At 46.2% G+C, this 19,477-nt stretch overlaps 1 protein-coding gene across 1 annotated transcript in view; it reads right to left on the bottom strand.

Annotated features, from left to right (window-relative positions):
- Window positions 1-19,200, bottom strand: part of HEPHL1 (hephaestin like 1) — a 160,312-nt gene extending 141,112 nt beyond the window's left edge. Inside the window, exon 1 of the mRNA XM_040340156.1 lies at window positions 18,993-19,200. Within this exon, the coding sequence (XP_040196090.1) occupies window positions 18,993-19,150 (158 nt within the window). The 5' untranslated portion in view covers window positions 19,151-19,200. The remainder of the gene's footprint in view (window positions 1-18,992) is intronic.
- Between the last annotated feature and the right edge of the window lie 277 nt (window positions 19,201-19,477).

Raw genomic sequence — 19,477 nt, 5'->3', positions numbered from 1 at the left:
CGTTTATTGATTGGTTTGCGCAAAAGTTATAGCGTTTACAAAATAGGGGATAGTTTTATGTCATTTTTATTATATTTTTTTTACTAGTAATGGCGGCGATCAGCGATTTTTTTTTTCGGTACTGCGACATTATGGCGGACACTTCGGACACTTTTGACACATTTTTGGGACCATTGGCATTTTTATAGCGATCAGTGCTATAAAAATGCATTGGATTACTATAAAAATGCCACTGGCAGTGAAGGGGTTAACACTAGGGGGCGGGGAAGGGGTTAAGTATGCCTGGGTGTGTTCTTACTGTGGGGGGGGGGGGTGGCCTCACTAGGGGAAACACTGATCCTCGGTTCATACATTGTATGAACCGAAGATCAGCATTTCCCCTGCTGACAGGACCGGGAGGTGTGTGTTTACACACACAGCTCCCGGTCCCCGCTCTGTAACGAGCGATTGCGTGTGCCTGGCGGTGATCGCGCCCGCCAGGCACACGCACGGGAGTCGGGGGCGAGCGCCCCTAGTGGCGGCTGGGAGAGAGGACGTCATATTACGTGCTCTCGCCCAGCAGAGCCACCTTGTGGACGTATTTCGACGGTGCGCCGTCGGCAAGTGGTTAAAATTGTATATATATATACACACACACACACCTTTACAACCCCTTTAACGTTCCGATAACCTTACATGGATGTCCACAGAGTAAAGGCAGAATGCTTTACTTCTTATCACAATGACCTAGATGTATCAGATTCATCAGAATATATAACCACAAGGCAAGTCGGGACAAAACATTCAGTAGTGGCTGACGGGATTACTGGGAAGGTCTCTTTTAAATAATTAAATAGTGTGAGACTTTGTCGTGATCATTAATTAGGGTGTGGTGTAACTATGATTAACATGTAGGATATATTCAACAATTCAGAGCATATTATTATTAGTCTGCCTTTATATTTTTGGTCTGTATCAAGTATGTAGAAAAATCCATACAAACTCCATGTAGATGGTGTCTGAGGTGAGAACTAAAAAACAAGAGACAAGCTACACAATAGGTAACATTAACAGTATACCCTTGTTGTTGCTCACATTAACATTAACCAATAAAGTTACAGTTATTTAGTTGCTCTGGGCAACAACTCCACTTATGCTCTAGTTTTTGTTCCAGCATTCACTAATCAGTTCATAAAATCTGAGTTAATCTGGAAGCCACATTTACATGAGCAGCTGTAATAATATATAGGGAGTACAGTTTTGTCTTTTTTCTATGGGTCATCCTTCATGAAAGGAGCCTGCAGACTTCCAAGCAAAATGAGGAAGGGTGCATGAAAGATCTCTGAAGCTCTGAGTGCCCAATAACCATGCATGGGTTACACCCAGGGCTTTTTTTTCCTAAAAAAATAGGTGCAGGAACACCACCCTTCTGAGTTACCCTTCTTTTCTGCTCCCTACCCACCTTTGAGTATTGTCCCTTGGTTCCCCCTCCCAGTAGAGCTGCACGATTCTGGCCAAAATGAGAATCACGATTTTTTTTGCTTAGAATGAAGATCACGATTCTCTCACGATTCTCATGGCATAAAATCTTTTACATTTATACAAAAAATAAATAAAAATGGGCTAACTTTACTGGCTAGTGCAGCCGTAGGGCGGGCGGAGGCGGCGCCCAGAAGTGCCCCCGCGCTTGTTTCTGAGGTGGAAGATACTCCTCAGTACTGCAGGTCCCAGAGGCGCAGATTTTCCCCCGCTGCCAGTCACCCTCTTCCTAGTGCCAAAAGAGCTGCTCTGGTGAATAGAAGCACCCGGGGGGAGCTTCAAACGGTGGGCAGCGGGCAATGCGTGGCTCTGCTTCCACAGCTCCCCCCAGCTGTCTCCCTCTTGTCTCCACTTTATCTTTCCCACAGGTATCAGCTTCGGCAGCATCCGCAGCACCTAACCACTCCAGGGAATCCATTCAGCTGGCTGGTCCTAGCAGCAGCTCCCTGGTCCGACAGAGGTACAGGATCCAGGGAAGGCGTTCAGAGCTCCAGCAGTCCTCCACCTCTAGAGGCACAGCAGATCCCTGTTGTGTGCTCTCAACTGTCAGCTGCTAACACTCTAGGTACTGACAATCTTGCACAATTAAAAATGTTAACTTTACTAACCACTTCACTGTCTTCCTTGATAGAAGGTATGAAAGCCAATACATCTATGCAGAGTCAGAATGTTGTTAATTCTGCAGCCACAGTTTGGGCTAGCCCAGAGGTCACTAGGGGCTCTTATTTTGGGGGTAACAGTGTTTCCCCTGCTGAGATTTTACCACCTTTGACAAGAAATTTCTTGGGCCCCCCCGACCAATGTCCCAGAATCTTGCGCTAGGGAGGCCCTCCTATGTACTTTATCCCCTTTGGGTTACCATTTGTCCTTGGCTATAAAAGACAAAATTGTCAGGGGCGAGTTTGTGGACCTTCTGTCCCTTTTGCCGTCATCTAGGGAATTTTTGTTCAAAGGTGATAAAAAGTAGGATAAAGGTAAGGAAGACAGGTGTAGACCGGTTTTCAAGAATTTCAATAATTGGTTGCAAGCTTTTCTAATATACTCCAGTATAATATGCGAAAAATGCCCTGAAAAAAAGCGTAGGCCTGTTGCAACATTTGGACATTGTCTTAGAAGCTTACAAAAAATTTTGCGGGCTCTCCTGGTTCACCTTTGATGAATCATTCTGCCAGAAGATGTCTGTGCATCCTAGTTTGACGTGGGGTACGAAGGACATTGGACTGTGGCTTAACTTTTGTCCCCCGCAAAGAGCTTTCAGTCCAAGGCCTCAGCTCCTCACATCAACCCCGGGTACTTCCTAGAAGAAAGGGATATGTTTTTCATTCAACGATACGCAAATTCCCAGGCTCCTGCAGATATAGGCACGAGTGCGCATTTTACGGGGGAGCACATCCTGTCGCAAAATGTTTAAAAAAAATGGCAGTTGCCAACCAGCCACAGCATAGGGACTCTTTTTCAAAAAAGGTTGGGAAAAATGCTTCCGTGGCTACAGTGCTACACAGACAGACAGATGGCCCTTCTGCTATTTGAAGGGTTTAATGAGGGGTTTTTACTTCCCCCCTTTGTAGGTCAAGGTTGCGTGGTTAGGAATAATATGAAATCAGCATTGTAGTTCCCTGAGGTGGTAAGGGAGAAAATTCTCAAGGAGCTACAGGAGGGTAGGATCTCTGGCCCCTTTTTTCAACCCCCAGTTCTCGATTTCAGAGTTTCCCCTCTTGGGGTGGTTCTGAAAAAGGAGAGAGGGTCTTTCCGGTTAATACATCACCTGCCTGCTCCAAAAGGGGATTCTCTTAACGATCAGATTTGTGAGGACATGGCATCTGTACACTATTCCACATTTGAGGATGCGCTGGTTAAACTCCGCTTGTTGGGTCAAGGTACGTTCCTTGCAAAGGCGGATGTTCAGTCGGCCTTCCGTTTATTACCCAATAATCCTTTATCATTTAACTCCTTAGGTTTCTTTTTTGATGGGTTCTTTTTCATTGACCGATGCCTCCCAATGGGAAGCTCGCTCTCATGCACCTATTTTGAGTCATTTGCCACGTTCCTCGAGTGGGTGGTTAAAGAGCACTCAGGGTCATCCTTTCTATTACATTACTTGGATGATTTCCTTTTCTTGGGTAGTTCTGTTGCTGATTGTTCGAATGTCCTGAAATCTTTCCTTGAAATCTGTGCATCTTTTAATATTCCTTTGGCACAAGAAAAAACAATAGCCCCCAAAAGGCCCCCCAAAAGGCGGTTGGTTTTCTTGGGGATCAATATAGACACTTCACCTTCGGAATTCGAATAGGTTAAAGGTTAAAGGTTAACCAATGATAGGTCACAGGGAAGGTCACATGGTTCTTAGGAATGTTCCAGAAAGGGGAAAGGTTATTTAAAGGGGTTACAACAATTCCTCTGTGACCAGATTTACAGGACCCTTAGAGCCGGTTCACACTTCCGCGGCACGACTTCGGGGGCGACTCTGCAAGTCGTCCCAAAGACGACTTCAGAGGCGACCTGCAAAACTACTTCTGTATAGAAGTCAATGCAGGTCGCCCCGAGCCGCCCCCGAAGTCGTACAAGAACCTTTTTCTAAGTCGGAGCGACTTGCGTCGCTCCTATTAGAACGGTTCCATTGCATTGAATGGGATGCGACTCGTCAGGTGGCTGAGCCGCCTGACAAGTCACCCCAGTGTGAACCGGCTCTTACCTGTGAACTCCCCTCCCCCTCCCTTGTCACGGCCTGTAATATTACGTGGTACTCCCTCTTGGTTTTTCATGTTAAACAAGGGGTGTTTGAATAAAGCATTAATCCCAACCCGAGTCGTAGTGGCTGGGTTGATGAATGTATTGTTTTTTTGTTTGAATAAATAACTGATGTCTTTGAATGAATGAATGAAAACGTATATAGCGCAACACATGCAAACTTAATCGCCTCTGGGTATTTATATTTACATATGGTTATCTATATGGTAATAAAATATGATTGTTATATTAAATACCAGTAATAAAGGCCTGCGCCCAAGTTTACCCCACCTCAGTTTGTTGGTCATTACTATTATTACATACAGTAGTAATATAGTCCCAAAAACAAGGGCAGAAGATTTAATAGATGGAAAGAGGGAAAAAATTACTTAAGTTCCGCTTTAATGGCCAGATCACCAAAAGAAAATAAAGGAAAAAAAGGCATTTTAACCACTTCAGCTATGTAAGGATTTACCCCCTTAATGACTGCCACTGTGTCGTTTTAACTGACAATTGTGCGGTCTTGCGATGTTGTACCCAAACATAAGTTATTTTTTCCCACAAATAAAGCTTTTAGGCATTTTTCCCACAAATAAAGCTAGGGCATTTTTTTTTTACTGGTAATGGCAGGGATCAGCGATTGTTAGCGGGACTGCGACATTGCGGCGGACAAATCGGACACTTTTTTGGCACCAGTGACATTTATACAGTAATCAGTGCTATAAAAATGCACTGATTACTGTATAAATGACACTGGCAGAGAAGGGGTTAAAACTAATGGCGATCAAGGGGTTAAATTTGTTCCCTGGAAGGTGTTTCTAACTGTGGGGAGGGGACTGACAGGGAGTACAGAGAGAGATAGCTGTTCCTGATCACTAGGAACAAACCATCACTTTGTACTCCCCTGACAGAACGAGGATCTGTGTGTTTACATTGACAGATCCCATACACGAGAAGCGACATACACCTACTGTGATTCATGCAATAGAGCTGACCTGCCGCAGTTTAACTACGGTGGCTGGTTGGCAAGCTGGTAAAAGTAAATTATGCAGACACCACATCTAATGACTGGTAAGTGGTAATACAATACATTTTTGTTTTTGGGTTTATTACTGCTTTTAGCTGGCCACACACGGCTAAAATTGTGACATAGTGACATTTCATTAATTGTATTCACATTAATTAATTGAGATGTGGGTGTAGTGCATCACAACACGCTTGCATGACCTACTTTGTTAAGGGCAGGGGTGGGAACTGAACACATAGGACACAAGGCGATATGCCCTGGCTGTGGGTTAGGATTTTGATGAGCAAGTCTGATTCACACCTGTGCATTTTAAGTGCTTTTTATATTTTGCAGATTCGCACTACACAACGTGTTCCTTAGGAAACCATGGTAAATGGACTGTAGTGCAAATCAGCAAAATGCAAAAAAGCACAAAAAATGCATAGATGTGACTCAGCATTTCTCCATATAGCATAAAATGGAAGCATCCAAGAGTAACAGGTGGTGCTTATAGCCCACTGCCAGCAGCCTGTCAAAATCAATGACAGGCTGAAATGCATTGCGACTGTGAGCATATCTGAGCAGTATTCGCTTACAGCGCCCTATGCATACAGGGACATATGACACTTACTTGGACTTTCTGCATCAGTGTTTCCCCGAAAATAAGACCTAGCGTTATTTTCCAGGAGGGCTGATATATAGGGGAAAGGGAATAGCCGCTCCAGGTGGGAACCCAGATGAATATCCTCCGTTGCAGACAACTCAGGTGCAGGCAATGCACTTAGCAAAGCAGGAACAAAAATTGTCTCTGGACAGCCGCACTGTGAAGCGTTTCGCACTGAAACTAGTGCTTAGTCATATGTCCCTGTACGCATAGGGCCCTGTAGGTGATAAATAAGGTAGTTAAAAAATCAGTTCCCTCTTAAAGACCTGTTCACACTATATTCATTAGGGTTCATGCATACATGTGCATTTGTCCCTACAGTATTAAAAAAACGGGCGCATTTTTTGGCCAGCAGCCTGTCAAAATCAATGACAACCTGTAATATACAGTGGCGGTATGCATTTCCTAATGGTACTTGCGTACATGGACATACTGTATGCCCCTAAGGCCCCTTCCACACTGTGCGGATCCGCTTGCAGCGGTCCGCCAGCTCAGCGGGAGATCTCTCCCAGGATCTCTGCTGAGCCGGCAGATGACAGGTCCCTCTCTGCTCACTGAACGGGGAGGGGCTTGTCGAGCGCCGCTGTCTCCTATGGAGAGATCTGATGAAAACGGACAGCATGTCTGTTTTCATCAGATCTCACCTGATCCGATCCGCCTTGGGCGGATGGCGACGTATCGCCATCCGTCAAATTTTAGCGGATCGATGGAGCGGCCGTTCAGGTCCGCCGAAAAAAAACTGACAGGCGGACCTGATCGGTCCGGCAGTGTGAAAGGGGCCTACCGCGTTTCCCCGAAAATAACAACAAAAACCTGGGGAATGCCCAGGGAAAAACCAAGCCTACTTACCGACCAGCTAGCAGACAACCAATTAACCTGTCTAACACTATGCGTTAAAAACAGGGGTCTAGTCCGCACGCATTTGCAAACGCATGCGTGAGCCACAGAGCCGCGCCAAGGCACCCTGTAATATCTGTGGTCCTAACACTAAACAATGAGTGTCCCCACAGTGGAAGCCTGGGTCTTATATTAATTTTGGCAACAAAAGACACAGTAGGGCTTATTTTCGGGGTAGGTCTTACCATGTAATGTGCTGTCTTCTCTCTCCCTCCCTGCCTATCAGGAATCCCCAGTGTGAACTGCTTGTGTGAAATGCTTGTAAAATCCTATAATCCACTCTATTACAGTATCATATAATGTACAACGTGTGTGTTTCTGTAATATAATTGCTTCTGTGACCCGCCGGAGCTCTCTTCCCCACAATTATATTACAGAAACACACATGGTACATTATATACTACTGTAATAGAGTGGGTTATAGGATTTTACAAGCATTTTAAATTAGGGCTTATTTTCGGGGTAGGGCTTATATATCAGCCCTGCAGGAACAAAAATTGTCTCTGGACAGCCGCACTCTGAACAAATTGTAGCCTTTTATTAAAAGAAGGACAGCACTAGAAGTCACAGCAAAATAAAATAAATCCTGACTGCTGACACGTTTCGCACTGAAACTAGGCATCAATGGGCACAGTGGCGACAATGGGCACAGTGGCGACAATGGGCACAGTGGCGACAATGGGCACAGTGGCGACAATTAAAGGGCACAGTGGCATCAATTGGCACAGTGGCGACAATTAAAGGGCACAGTGGCGACAATTGGCACAGTGGCTGCGTTTGATGGCATGGCACAGTGGCTGCATTTGATGGCATGGCACAGTGGTGACAATTGATGGCACAGTGGCTGTGTTTGATGGCATGGCACAGTGACTGCGTTTGATGGCATGGCACAGTGGTGACAATTGATGGCATGGCACAGTGGTGACAATTGATGGCACAGTGGCTGCGTTTGATGGCATGGCACAGTGACTGCATTTGATGGCATGGCACAGTGGCGACAATTGATGGCACAGTGGCTGCGTTTAATGGCATGGCACAGTGGTGACAATTGATGGCACAGTGGCTGCGTTTGATGGCATGGAACAGTGGTGACAATTGATGGCACAGTGGCTGCGTTTGATGGCATGGCACAGTGACTGCATTTGATGGCATGGCACAGTGGCGACAATTGATGGCACAGTGGCTGCGTTTAATGGCATGGCACAGTGGTGACAATTGATGGCACAGTGGCTGCGTTTGATGGCATGGCACAGTGGTGACAATTGATGGCACAGTGGCTGCGTTTGATGGCATGGAACAGTGGTGACAATTGATGGCACAGTGGCTGCGTTTGATGGCATGGCACAGTGGCTGCGTTTGATGGCATGGCACAGTGGCTGCGTTTGATGGCATGGCACAGTGGCTGCGTTTGATGGCATAGCACAGCGGTGACAATTGATGGCACAGTGGCTGCATTTGATGGGCACAGTGAGGCTGCAATTGTTTTTTTGAGCACCAGCCACCACTGGGCATAACTCTACCATATCCCAGTTTCAGAAACCTGTACGAGGCATGGACAGTAAGACAAGCTATAGATGATGTGATTTTCGTGGTTGCAGGAAAGAAAATAGCTTGATTCCCCCATCAACACAGTCAGTGTTGATGGGGGAATCCCTCCTGAAAACCAATTGTTTTCTGCCAGCAGGGAGTCTTCCCTGCTGGTAGAACAAAATGATTACTGCTAGCGGCTATAGTCACCGGCAGTGATCACATGCAAAAAAATCTGACAGGCTGGTTGTACTGAAGTTGATGAATTGCCATCTATGACCGGCTTAGGGTTCAGTTGCAGTGCCGTTGTGGGGCGGTAAAAACGCAGTTCAGCTGTGTTTTTTTATTATGCCCTAACTGCTTCCCTTAGGCTCGGTTCACACTTGTGCGATACGGGAACCCTGCAAATCCCCTGCATCGCACCCGACTCGCACAGCAGTCCACAGTTTCACACTGCTGGGAGTGTCAATACATTGTTAACGACACTCCCATTTCAGTTTGCATATGACAATTCAGACATGAATCAGATCGCATGGATGCGAACACCCATGCAATCCAATTCTGGTGTGGACCAAAAAAGGGTCCGAATGCGATATCAGCCATACTATCTGTATGGTTGAATTCGCATTGCACAGACATTGCATGTGATTCGCACTGCAGTGTGAATCACATGCGATCTCGCAGAGTGCTCTGGTGTGAACCGGGACTTAAAGTGATACTAAAGTCTTATGTTTGTTATTTTAAAAAAAACGTTATACTTACCTGCTCTGTGCAATGGGCTTTGCACAGAGCAGCCCAGATCTTCCTCTTCTCAGGTCTTCTGCTGGTGCTCCTGTCCCCTCCCTCCTGCCAAGTGCCCCCACAGCAAGCAGCTTGCTATAAGGGCACCAGAGCCGAACCGCTGCTCTGCATGTCAATTCTGACACTGAGCCATGGCCCTGCCCCCTCTCAATCCTCATTGGCTCACTGACCTTGATTGACAGCGCCTGTCCCAGACAGCCAAGACTCTTGTGTAACATTGCTGGAACGAGATGGGACTCAGGTAGGTATTAGGGGGGCTGCTGTACACAGAAGGTTTTTATCTTAATGCATCAATCGCTTGGCACATGCGCTATAGCTGAAAGACGGCCGCAGCACAAGCTTAATGTGTCGGGAGGATGTACACGTGGATGCGGGCGGAGCGCTCTGTGATTGCTGAGTCCTTGGGAGAAAAGAATAAGGGTCCTTTCACACATGCGGACCGTTTTTTAGATCATTTTTTTATCATCAGTTGATCCATTTTTTCATCCGTTTTTCATCAGTTGTCATCCGTTTTTCATGAGTTGTCATCTGTTTTTCATCAGTTGTCATCAGTTTTTCATCAGTTGTCATCCGTTTTTCATCCATTTTTCATCCGTTTTTTATCCGTTTTTTATCCGTTTTTTTCATCCTTTTTTTTTTTGTTAGAACTTTATTTTTATTACATATTTTGATGAAAAACGGATGTTAGCGGATCGGATGTTAAACGGATCGTCCGCCAACATCCGTTTTTCGTCCATTCCGTTTTTTTTGACGGAAGAAAAATAGGGTTTTCTTCCGTTCAAAAAAACAGAGCTTAACGGAGACGGATGTTAACGGACGTTAGCGGATGCTCATCCGCTAACGTACGCTATCCCATTGGAAAGCATTGCAGTCCGTAAACGGACTTATGAAAAAACGGACGAACGGTCCGCACGTGTGAAAGGACCCCAAGGCTGCTTTCACACTGAGGCGTGCAGCCGCGGTGACGGTATACCGTCGGCTATACCGTCGTATTTACTGCGATATTCGGGCGCTAGCGGTGAGGTTTTAACCCCCGCTAGCAGCCGAAAAAGGGTTAATACCACGATGTTACCACGCTTTCCCATTGATTTCAATGGGAAGGCGCGGTATAGGAGCGGTGAACACACCGCTCCTATACCGCGGTAAAAATGCGGCTAGCAGGACTTTTGGTGCGCTCTTGCTAGCGCACCGCTTCAATGTGAAAGCCTTCGGGCTTTCACATTGAACACTACAAGGCATGATTTTTCATGCGGTATAGCAGCGCTATTTTTAGCGCTGTACCGCATGAAAAACGCCCCAGTGTGCAAGGGGCCTAAAGCAGATTACGGGCTTCTGTAAGAGGGACAACGGTCCCACACAGAAACTTTTATAACAAAACTATGAAAACTTTTGGTCTGATTCACTGTGGATCGCTTTTCAGGTGGCACTACTGGTTTAAAAACTGGAGAGAATGTTACCTCGCATTGCTGAAATCCAAAGACACCTTGTGCAATTTTCTTGGCTGGTTGCCCCAATGCCACCTCATCCATTTAAACCCGAGCACATATGAATTACACAAGGTATGCTAATTTATTGCAGATTAGGCACCAAGTAGGTTAAATTACCACCTTAATCGGCCACAAAACCGATGTAATTAATCTGTGTTTGGGTTTAAAGGGATGAGGTGTTAAGCATATTGCCCATAGATGCCAAATTGTAACCGAAAACTGCTTCACAACAACCAACTCTACCATGTTCAAATATTTTGCACTGGAGTACCTAGGAGTATATATGAATGCACAGTGACGCTGTGGTCACATGGTGTCCCGTAATTGGAGCCCAGGACCCCGGCACTGCAAGACTTCAGAGTTAACCCCCTGATCCCTCATTACCCTTCACCCAATGCTTGCTCCAGCCTCCAGCTGTGTATGTACTCCACCCATTGGTTTCTATATGCTGCAGAACAATGTGGTTTTCATTTTCATGACAGGTCTTCTTTCACACAAGGGAAGTTATGTTTGTAGCGCTACCCCCTCAGGAGCCGCTGATTGTTTTGGGATCGGCGTATTAAGTTACCTCTAATCATTGTCTAGGAGTGATGGTAGTGAGTAGAGCAGTAAACGAATGTCCAATCAGTGAATAAGGTTTTTTTCTGAATGCTTTATTTCTCGGCCCAACACGACCAACATCAACTCGAGGTAGATAGGAAAGGTTGATGAAGTAAAGGAACTTTGCGGTATCAGGCTTGGATAGAAGGAAAGCAGTCCTGCTTTCAGTAACAGTACAATTCGTCGCCACTCCAGCCAGAGTGGGTGAAGTGCCCCCGGACAGACCCCTGCCACAGGCCTGGCAGCCGAGGTGTCACTTTAAGGTTGCTGGGAAGGAACAAGTCCCTGCCATGGACTTGGCTCTGATTACCGTATTTATCTTGCTAAAACGCGCCCCGGCATATAGCGTGCACCCCCGAACTTGAAGGAAAATTCCTGAAAAAAAAATACTTACAGTTTGGATGCCCCTCGTCGGTGTCTTGCCCGTCGTCCATCGCGTCCTGCCCGTCGTCCATCGCGTCCTTCGGCGGCCTCGTCCAGTCCGGCATCCTTCTGCGGCCATTGTGGTGTCCTCCCCGCTCGATCCCCGCTTCCCGCGCTGTGTTTGAACCACTGCGCCGACATATACCGAGCGCAGTACACTCGGGTATAGTCGGGCAGGCTCGGCTCCTCCCGCGTAAAGGACGTACAGGACGCACAGGACGTGACCGCGAGAGGAGCCGAGCCTGCCAGACTATACCCGAGTGTACTGCGCTCGGTATATGCCGGCGCAGTGGTTCAAACACAGTGCGGGAAGCGGGTATCTGCGTATATCGCGCACCCACGATTTTGCCCTGATTTTCAGGGCAAAAAAGTGTGCGGTGTACGCCGATATATACGGATATTAAATTTAAGGTGCCAGATGAGGCCTCTGCCACAGGCTCAATGCTGACAATGTGAACAGCAGAGCGAATCCTCCCAACGAGTTGCGCTAAGGTCACCGGTTGACAGTGGAAGTGTACCTGTCACGGTCACCAGATCCCCGATGGTTCGTTCAAGTCTCTTAGACAACCTGCCTCCGGGTTCTCCTTGAGCCAATCCCCCACCGCACAGTACGTAGCTTAGGATCTCTTCAGTAGAGCTGGGGACCCGGTAAGTCACTGAGGCCCCTGATAGCATCAGTTGCTCCAGGCCATGAGGGCCCAGAGTCAGAAACTCCGCGTTGTGCCAAAGGGGGGTGCCGCACCCGGAACCAGGAACCCGCGAAGAACCCAGAACAACAGCTTTCGCCACAGAAATACTCCCTCCCAGCATGCACAGCGAGGCTCAACTCCTCTCATTGGCTGCTGGGAAGAAGCGGCTCCACCTGGACCCCTCTGGCGCTACCTGACGCCCAGGGATGGTACCGCATCCCTGGAACACAGTCTGACCCACAGAACAATCCAGATTTGGCAACAGCCAAATTTAACATAATTAGGAATGAGAGCAACTTACCTCTCTCATTCCCCCACTAACTTTAGCGTAGCGCCTTTACTGAAAGTAAGGGGGCGCTACATGTTTCAGAGCAAATCTGATCGATTTACGACCACCGATCGGTGGAAAGTGTTAGAGGTGATAGAGAACCTCAGGATTAGAGATGGTATCAGTCCTATAATGGAGGGGCCAGGGGGGGACTTTTTATTAGGGTTGTCCCGATACCACTTTTTTAGGACCGAGTACGAGTACTGAGTGCTGAAAAAGCCCTCCTCGGCTTATACTTGAGTCACCTGATCTCCCGGACCCCAAACTTGGCACACATATAGATCCACTCTTCCTCTATAAGTGTGCAAAATGTTGTTGTCCGGGGGACCTACGGCCCGGAAGCAACGATTTTTCAAAATCTGGCACCCCTTCCATAGACTCCCATGTCATTGGTCATTGGTCATTTCTCCTGTAACTTTGGGGACACGGTACCAGCCGGCCGTAGGTCTTCTGGACCCCAATCTTGGCACACATATAGCCCCACTCTTCATCTACAAGTGTACAAAGTTTGTTGCCCAGGGGACCTACAGTCAGGAAGCAGCTATTTTTTAAAGCTGGGCACCCCTTCTATATACTCCCATGTTAAACGTAAGTCTAGTCATGGGCACAGTGAGGCATGGGCACAGTGAGGCATGGGCACAGTGAGGCATGGGCACAGTGAGGCACGGACACAGTGAGGCATTGGCACAGTGAGGCATGGGCACAGTGAGGCATGAAGATGGACACCCTAGGCTTATACTCGAGTCAATACGTTTTCCCAGTTTTTTGTAGTAAAATTAGGTGCCTCGGCTTATATTCGGGTCGGCTTATACTCGAGTATATACGGTACTCTGATTTCACTGCACACTGTGAGCTTCTAATGTGTGGTAATGGTAGGAGAAGGGGGACCAGGGAAGGGAAAATAAAAGCAGCGTAAACTTCAAGCGGAGTTCCACCCAAAAGTGGAAGCTCTGCTTATCTGCTTCCCCCCCCCTCTGGTGCCACATTTGGCACCATTCGGGGGAAAAGGGGAGCGGATACCTCCTCCTTCCCCCGCCCCCCGCTGCCTTCTGGGAGACACACACACAGATGGCAGAAGACAGCGGGACCATTCAGAAAGCGCAGGTCGGCTCGCACATGCTCAGTAGGAAACAGGCTGTAAAGTCGCCAGGCTTCACTTCCTGTATCCCTTAGTAAGGATGCCGGCGCCTGCACCTGGAGCCGAGGGACAGCTTGGGGTGCCAACATCACAGGCTTCCTGGACAGGTAAGTGTCCTTATATTAAAAGTCAGCATTTACAGTATTTGTAGCTGCTGACTTTTCTTTTCTTTTTTTTATACAAGCTGAAACTCCAGTTTCAGCTTAAGGGCTGGTTCACACCACAAAAACGCACTCCAAATCCTTTCCAGATGTGTTTCTGCATGCGCGTTTTTGATGCGTTCCCGAGAGTTTTTGATGCATTCCAGATGCTTTTGTTTTCTTATTTTTTCCTATTTTTCTCTATACTAGGGTCCAGTGCGGTTTTGATGCGTTTCAGCGCATTTTGATGCATTTTACCAGTACAGTCCGCAGCAGGAAAAATGCAGCATGTTCTACTTATTTTTTCCGGAACTGAAAAGCACTGGAACTGACTGCACTGGTGTGAACTATGCCATTGGAAACCATATAACCTACTTTCCGTGCGTTTTTGATGCAGAACAAAAATGCACTGGACTGCATGTGCTGTGAACTGGCCCTTAAAGTGTTTCTTTACTCTGTTTGCAAAGAATTAAAAGTCAGCAGCTACAATTACTATAACTGACTTAAAAAAAAAAAGGATGCTTACCTGTCCAAGTGCGGTCGTCACCCAGGCTGGTTCTTCCTTGGTCTTCGGGTCCCTGGTGCCACCATGTTTAGTGTGGGAAGCTGCCTGTAATGCCTTGTGGCTTCACAGCCAGCTTCCCACGGCACATGTGCGAGCCACACTACATGATTGGTCCTCAACCTGATGGGACTTGTGAGGTGTCCCAGAAGGCTGCGGGGAGGGAGGGGGGTACAACACAGGGTGACCACTGGTTCTACATTGTATGTTATGACATATGTAAGGGGTGTGGTGACTGGTTGTAGTCTAACGTGAGGAACATCTTGGGGGGCATCAGAACCAAAACTGGTAGGAGGAAGACAACAATACATCCCCCACCCCGAGCGATCAGCCGGCACGTCCGCAAGCTGGCCGGAGACCCGAACAAAGCCGGAATCGGCTTTCATCGGGTCTCCGATGTAGTAACCTGGAAGCGACCTCACTTCCGGTTTACTCGGCAGCCAACAACGCCGATTTAGAAAAGATTCTGAGGTATTCAAAAACGCAGATTTGGCGTTTTGAATACTTTGAAGCGCAATGGGGCCCCTTTCAGCAACATGGAACTCCGCGTAGCGTGCGACCCCGGCCTGGTAGGCCATATAGCCGGGGTCTGTTGGATGCGCACACCCTGAAGGTGGGTGCCGCACCTGGAACCCGCGAAGAACCAACAAAAATGGCATCTGCCACAGATATACTCTCCTCCAGCATGCCCCGCGAGGGAAAACCCCTCTAATTGGCTGCTGGGGAAAAGCGGCTCTGCCAGAACCCCTCTAGCGCCAACTGTCGCCCAGGGGTGGGATCGGCACCCTTGGAGCGCAGACTGACCTACAGGACAGTTCAGGAATGACAGCAGCCCAGAATTTAGCAAATTCTGAATAGAAGCAAAATAACTCTCCCATTCCCCACTAACTTTAGCGTCGTGCCCATACTGAAAGTAAGGGGGCGCTACATACGTGTTGTACGTCACTTGACGGTCGGAATATCCGACAAGATTTGTTTGACCGTGTGTATGCAACACAAGTTTGAGCCACAGTTTTCTTGTCGGAATTTACGATCGTCTGTACGCGGCATAAGACTCCTAATCACGACTTGTTCATTCCCCGACTTGTTCATTCCCCGACTTAGTTGGGGTAGGCGGTACACTTTGGTGGGGGTGGGTCAGCCACGCCCTGTGACCTTTGACCTCTGGGAACCCGCCTTCTGACCTTTGACCTCTGGGGGAGGTCCCTGTTCCAATTCCTGAGTCCTAGCCATATTCTTCAATGGGAAACCCTACCCCTAACCCTAAACCTAACCCTATGTCCAAAAATATTCCGTCTTATAGCGCTCATATAATCACATAGCGCACATTAGAGCTGCACAAGTAATTATGAAAAATCGAAATCGCGAACTTTTTCCCTTCCCAATCTTCAAAACAGCATGTGACGATCTTTCTAACAAGTGCAGAGAGTTCTCACAGCTGGAAATACAAAATCCAGCAGCCTGCCAAGTTTAATCACAACATGGAATAAGTGTACACAAAGTATCTCTTCATTCTTTTATCAAAGGAAAGAACTTGTGTTTTTTTTGTTTTTTTAAAGGTATAATTTTAGATGAAGGAAGTTTAACTGTTTAAAGACCAAACCTTTTCTGACATTTGTTGCTAACAAGTAAAAAATCATTATTTTCTGCTAGAAAATTAATTGGAACACCCAAACATGATATATATATTTTTTGCAGAGACCCTAGAGAATAAAATGGTGGTTGTTGCAATATTTTATGTTTCACCGTATTTGCGCAGCGGTTTTTCAAACCAAGCGCTCATACCATAATATAGCGCTCATACAATCACATATTGCTCATACCATAACATAGCGCTCATACAATCACATATCACTCATACAATCACATAACGCTCATACCATAACATATCGCTCATACAATCACATATCGCTCATACAATCACATAGCGCCCATACAATCACGTAGCGCTCATACAATCACATAGCGCTCATACAATCACATAACACAATTTTTTTTAAAAAAAAAGACCTTGTACATAAAAAAAAACGGGAACATTAAAGTTATCCCAATTTTTTGTATAATGTGAAAGGTGATGTTACACCGCGAGAATCGTGATCTTTATTCTAAGCCAAAAAATTGTGACTCTCATTTTAGCCAGAATCGTCCAGCTCGAGCGCTCATACAATCACATAGCGCTCATACCATAACATAGCGCTCATACAATCACATAGCGCTCATACCATAACATAGCGCTCATACAATCACATATCGCTCATATAATCACATAGCGCTCATACAATCACATAGCGCTCATACAATCACATAACGCTCATACAATCACATAGCGCTCATACAATCACATAGCGCTCATACAATCACATAGCGCTCATACAATCACATAACGCTCATACAATCACATAGCGCTCATACAATCACATAGCGCTCATACAATCACATAACGCTCATACAATCACATAGCGCTCATACAATCACATATCGCTCATACAATCACATAGCGCTCATACAATCACATAGCGCTCATATAATCACATAGCGCTCATACACTCATGTAGCGCTCATGTCATCACATAGCGCTCATACAATCACATAACGCTCATACAATCACATATCGCTCATACAATCACATAGCGCTCATACAATCACATAGCGCTCATACACTCATGTAGCGCTCATGTCATCACATAGCGCTCATACAATCACATAGCGCTCATACACTCATGTAGCGCTCATGTCATCACATATCGCTCATACAATCACATATCGCTCATACAATCACATAGCGCTCATACCATAACATAGCGCTCATACAATCACATAGCGCTCATACCATCACATAGCGCTCATACAATCACATAGCGCTCATACAATCACATAACGCTCATACAATCACATAGCGCTCATACAATCACATATCGCTCATACAATCACATAGCGCTCATACAATCACATAGCGCTCATATAATCACATAGCGCTCATACAATCACATAGCGCTCATACAATCACATAACGCTCATACAATCACATAGCGCTCATACAATCACATAGCGCTCATACAATCACATAACGCTCATACAATCACATATCGCTCATACAATCACATAGCGCTCATACAATCACATAGCGCTCATATAATCACATAGCGCTCATACACTCATGTAGCGCTCATGTCATCACATAGCGCTCATACAATCACATAACGCTCATACACTCATGTAGCGCTCATGTCATCACATATCGCTCATACAATCACATAACGCTCATACAATCACATAGCTCTCATACAATCACATAGCGCTCATACACTCATGTAGCGCTCATGTCATCACATAGCGCTCATACAATCACATAGCGCTCATACACTCATGTAGCACTCATGTCATCACATATCGCTCATACAATCACATAACGCTCATACAATCACATATCGCTCATACAATCACATAGCGCTCATACCATAACATAGCGCTCATACAATCACATAGCGCTCATACCATCACATAGCGCTCATACAATCACATAGCGCTCATACCATAACATAGCGCTCATACAATCACATATTGCTCATACCATAACATAGCACTGATACAATCACATAACGCTCATACCATAACATAGCGCTCATACAATCACATATCACTCATACAATCACATAACGCTCATACCATAACATATCGCTCATACAATCACATATCGCTCATACAATCACATAGCGCCCATACAATCACGTAGCGCTCATACAATCACATAGCGCTCATACAATCACATAACGCTCATATCATCACATAGCGCTCATATCATCACATAGCGCTCATATCATTACATAGCGCTCATATCATCACATATCGCTCATATCATCACATAGCGCTCATACAATCACATATCGCTCATATCATCACATAGCGCTCATACAATCACATATCGCTCATATCATCACATAGCGCTCATACAATCACATATCGCTCATATGATCACATAGCGCTCATATGATCACATAGCGCTCATATCATCACATAGCGCTCATATCATCACATAGCGCTCATATCATCACATAGCGCTCATACAATCACATATCGCTCATATCATCACATAGCGCTCATACAATCACATATCGCTCATATCATCACATAGCGCTCATTCAATCACATAGCGCTCATACAATCACATAGCGCTCATACAATCACATAGCGCTCATACATTCAAATATCGCTCATACAATCACATAGCGCTCATACAATCACATAGCGCTCATACATTCACATAGCGCTCATACAATCACATAGCGCTCATACAATCACATATCGCTCATACTATCACATATCGCTCATACAATCACGTAGCGCTCATACAATCACGTAGCGCTCATACTATCACATAGTGCTCATACAATCACATAGCGCTCATACCTTTGTTTGCTGTGTACATAGATGTAATCCAATACCAGTGATGTCCCCTTAGCCCCCACAATGACAGATGGCACTTACTTGTCCTGGGATATGTCCTGTCCGGTGATGAGATTCTTGCCAGAGGGGGCAAAGTCCCACTCCTCCTCCACAATGCCAATGTAGAAGGTCCTTGTCAGGGACTCTACCTGTCCTAACAAAGGCAGTAGTAGTATCAGGATGGTGAGAGCAGGAGGCATGGTGTGTGTCTGTCAGCAGTCTGCATGCAATGATCACAGCAGCTCCAGGAGAGAGACTGACAAAGGGAGTCACTCCCCCAGCAGGCAGGACAGAGAAGAAACTGTGCAAGAGGACTGGGGAGAGCGCCAGACTGCACAGATCACCATGGTGACCACTGACACCCTCAGCCTGGGAAAGATGATCTGCCAGCCCTGACACTTCACTGGCATTCCAAGCCAGGAGGGTCAAAGTGTACATTCATCGCTATTTATGTCGTGTTATTATTTTTCCGCTATTGAAGTTTATGAATGATCAAAACTTTATTTTTTTCTTTTAGTTCACAGTCA

Source organism: Rana temporaria, chromosome 2 (assembly GCF_905171775.1).
Source record: "Rana temporaria chromosome 2, aRanTem1.1, whole genome shotgun sequence".
NCBI classification, from domain to species: domain Eukaryota; kingdom Metazoa; phylum Chordata; class Amphibia; order Anura; family Ranidae; genus Rana; species Rana temporaria.
This window is presented reverse-complemented; position numbering and strand designations above follow the sequence as displayed.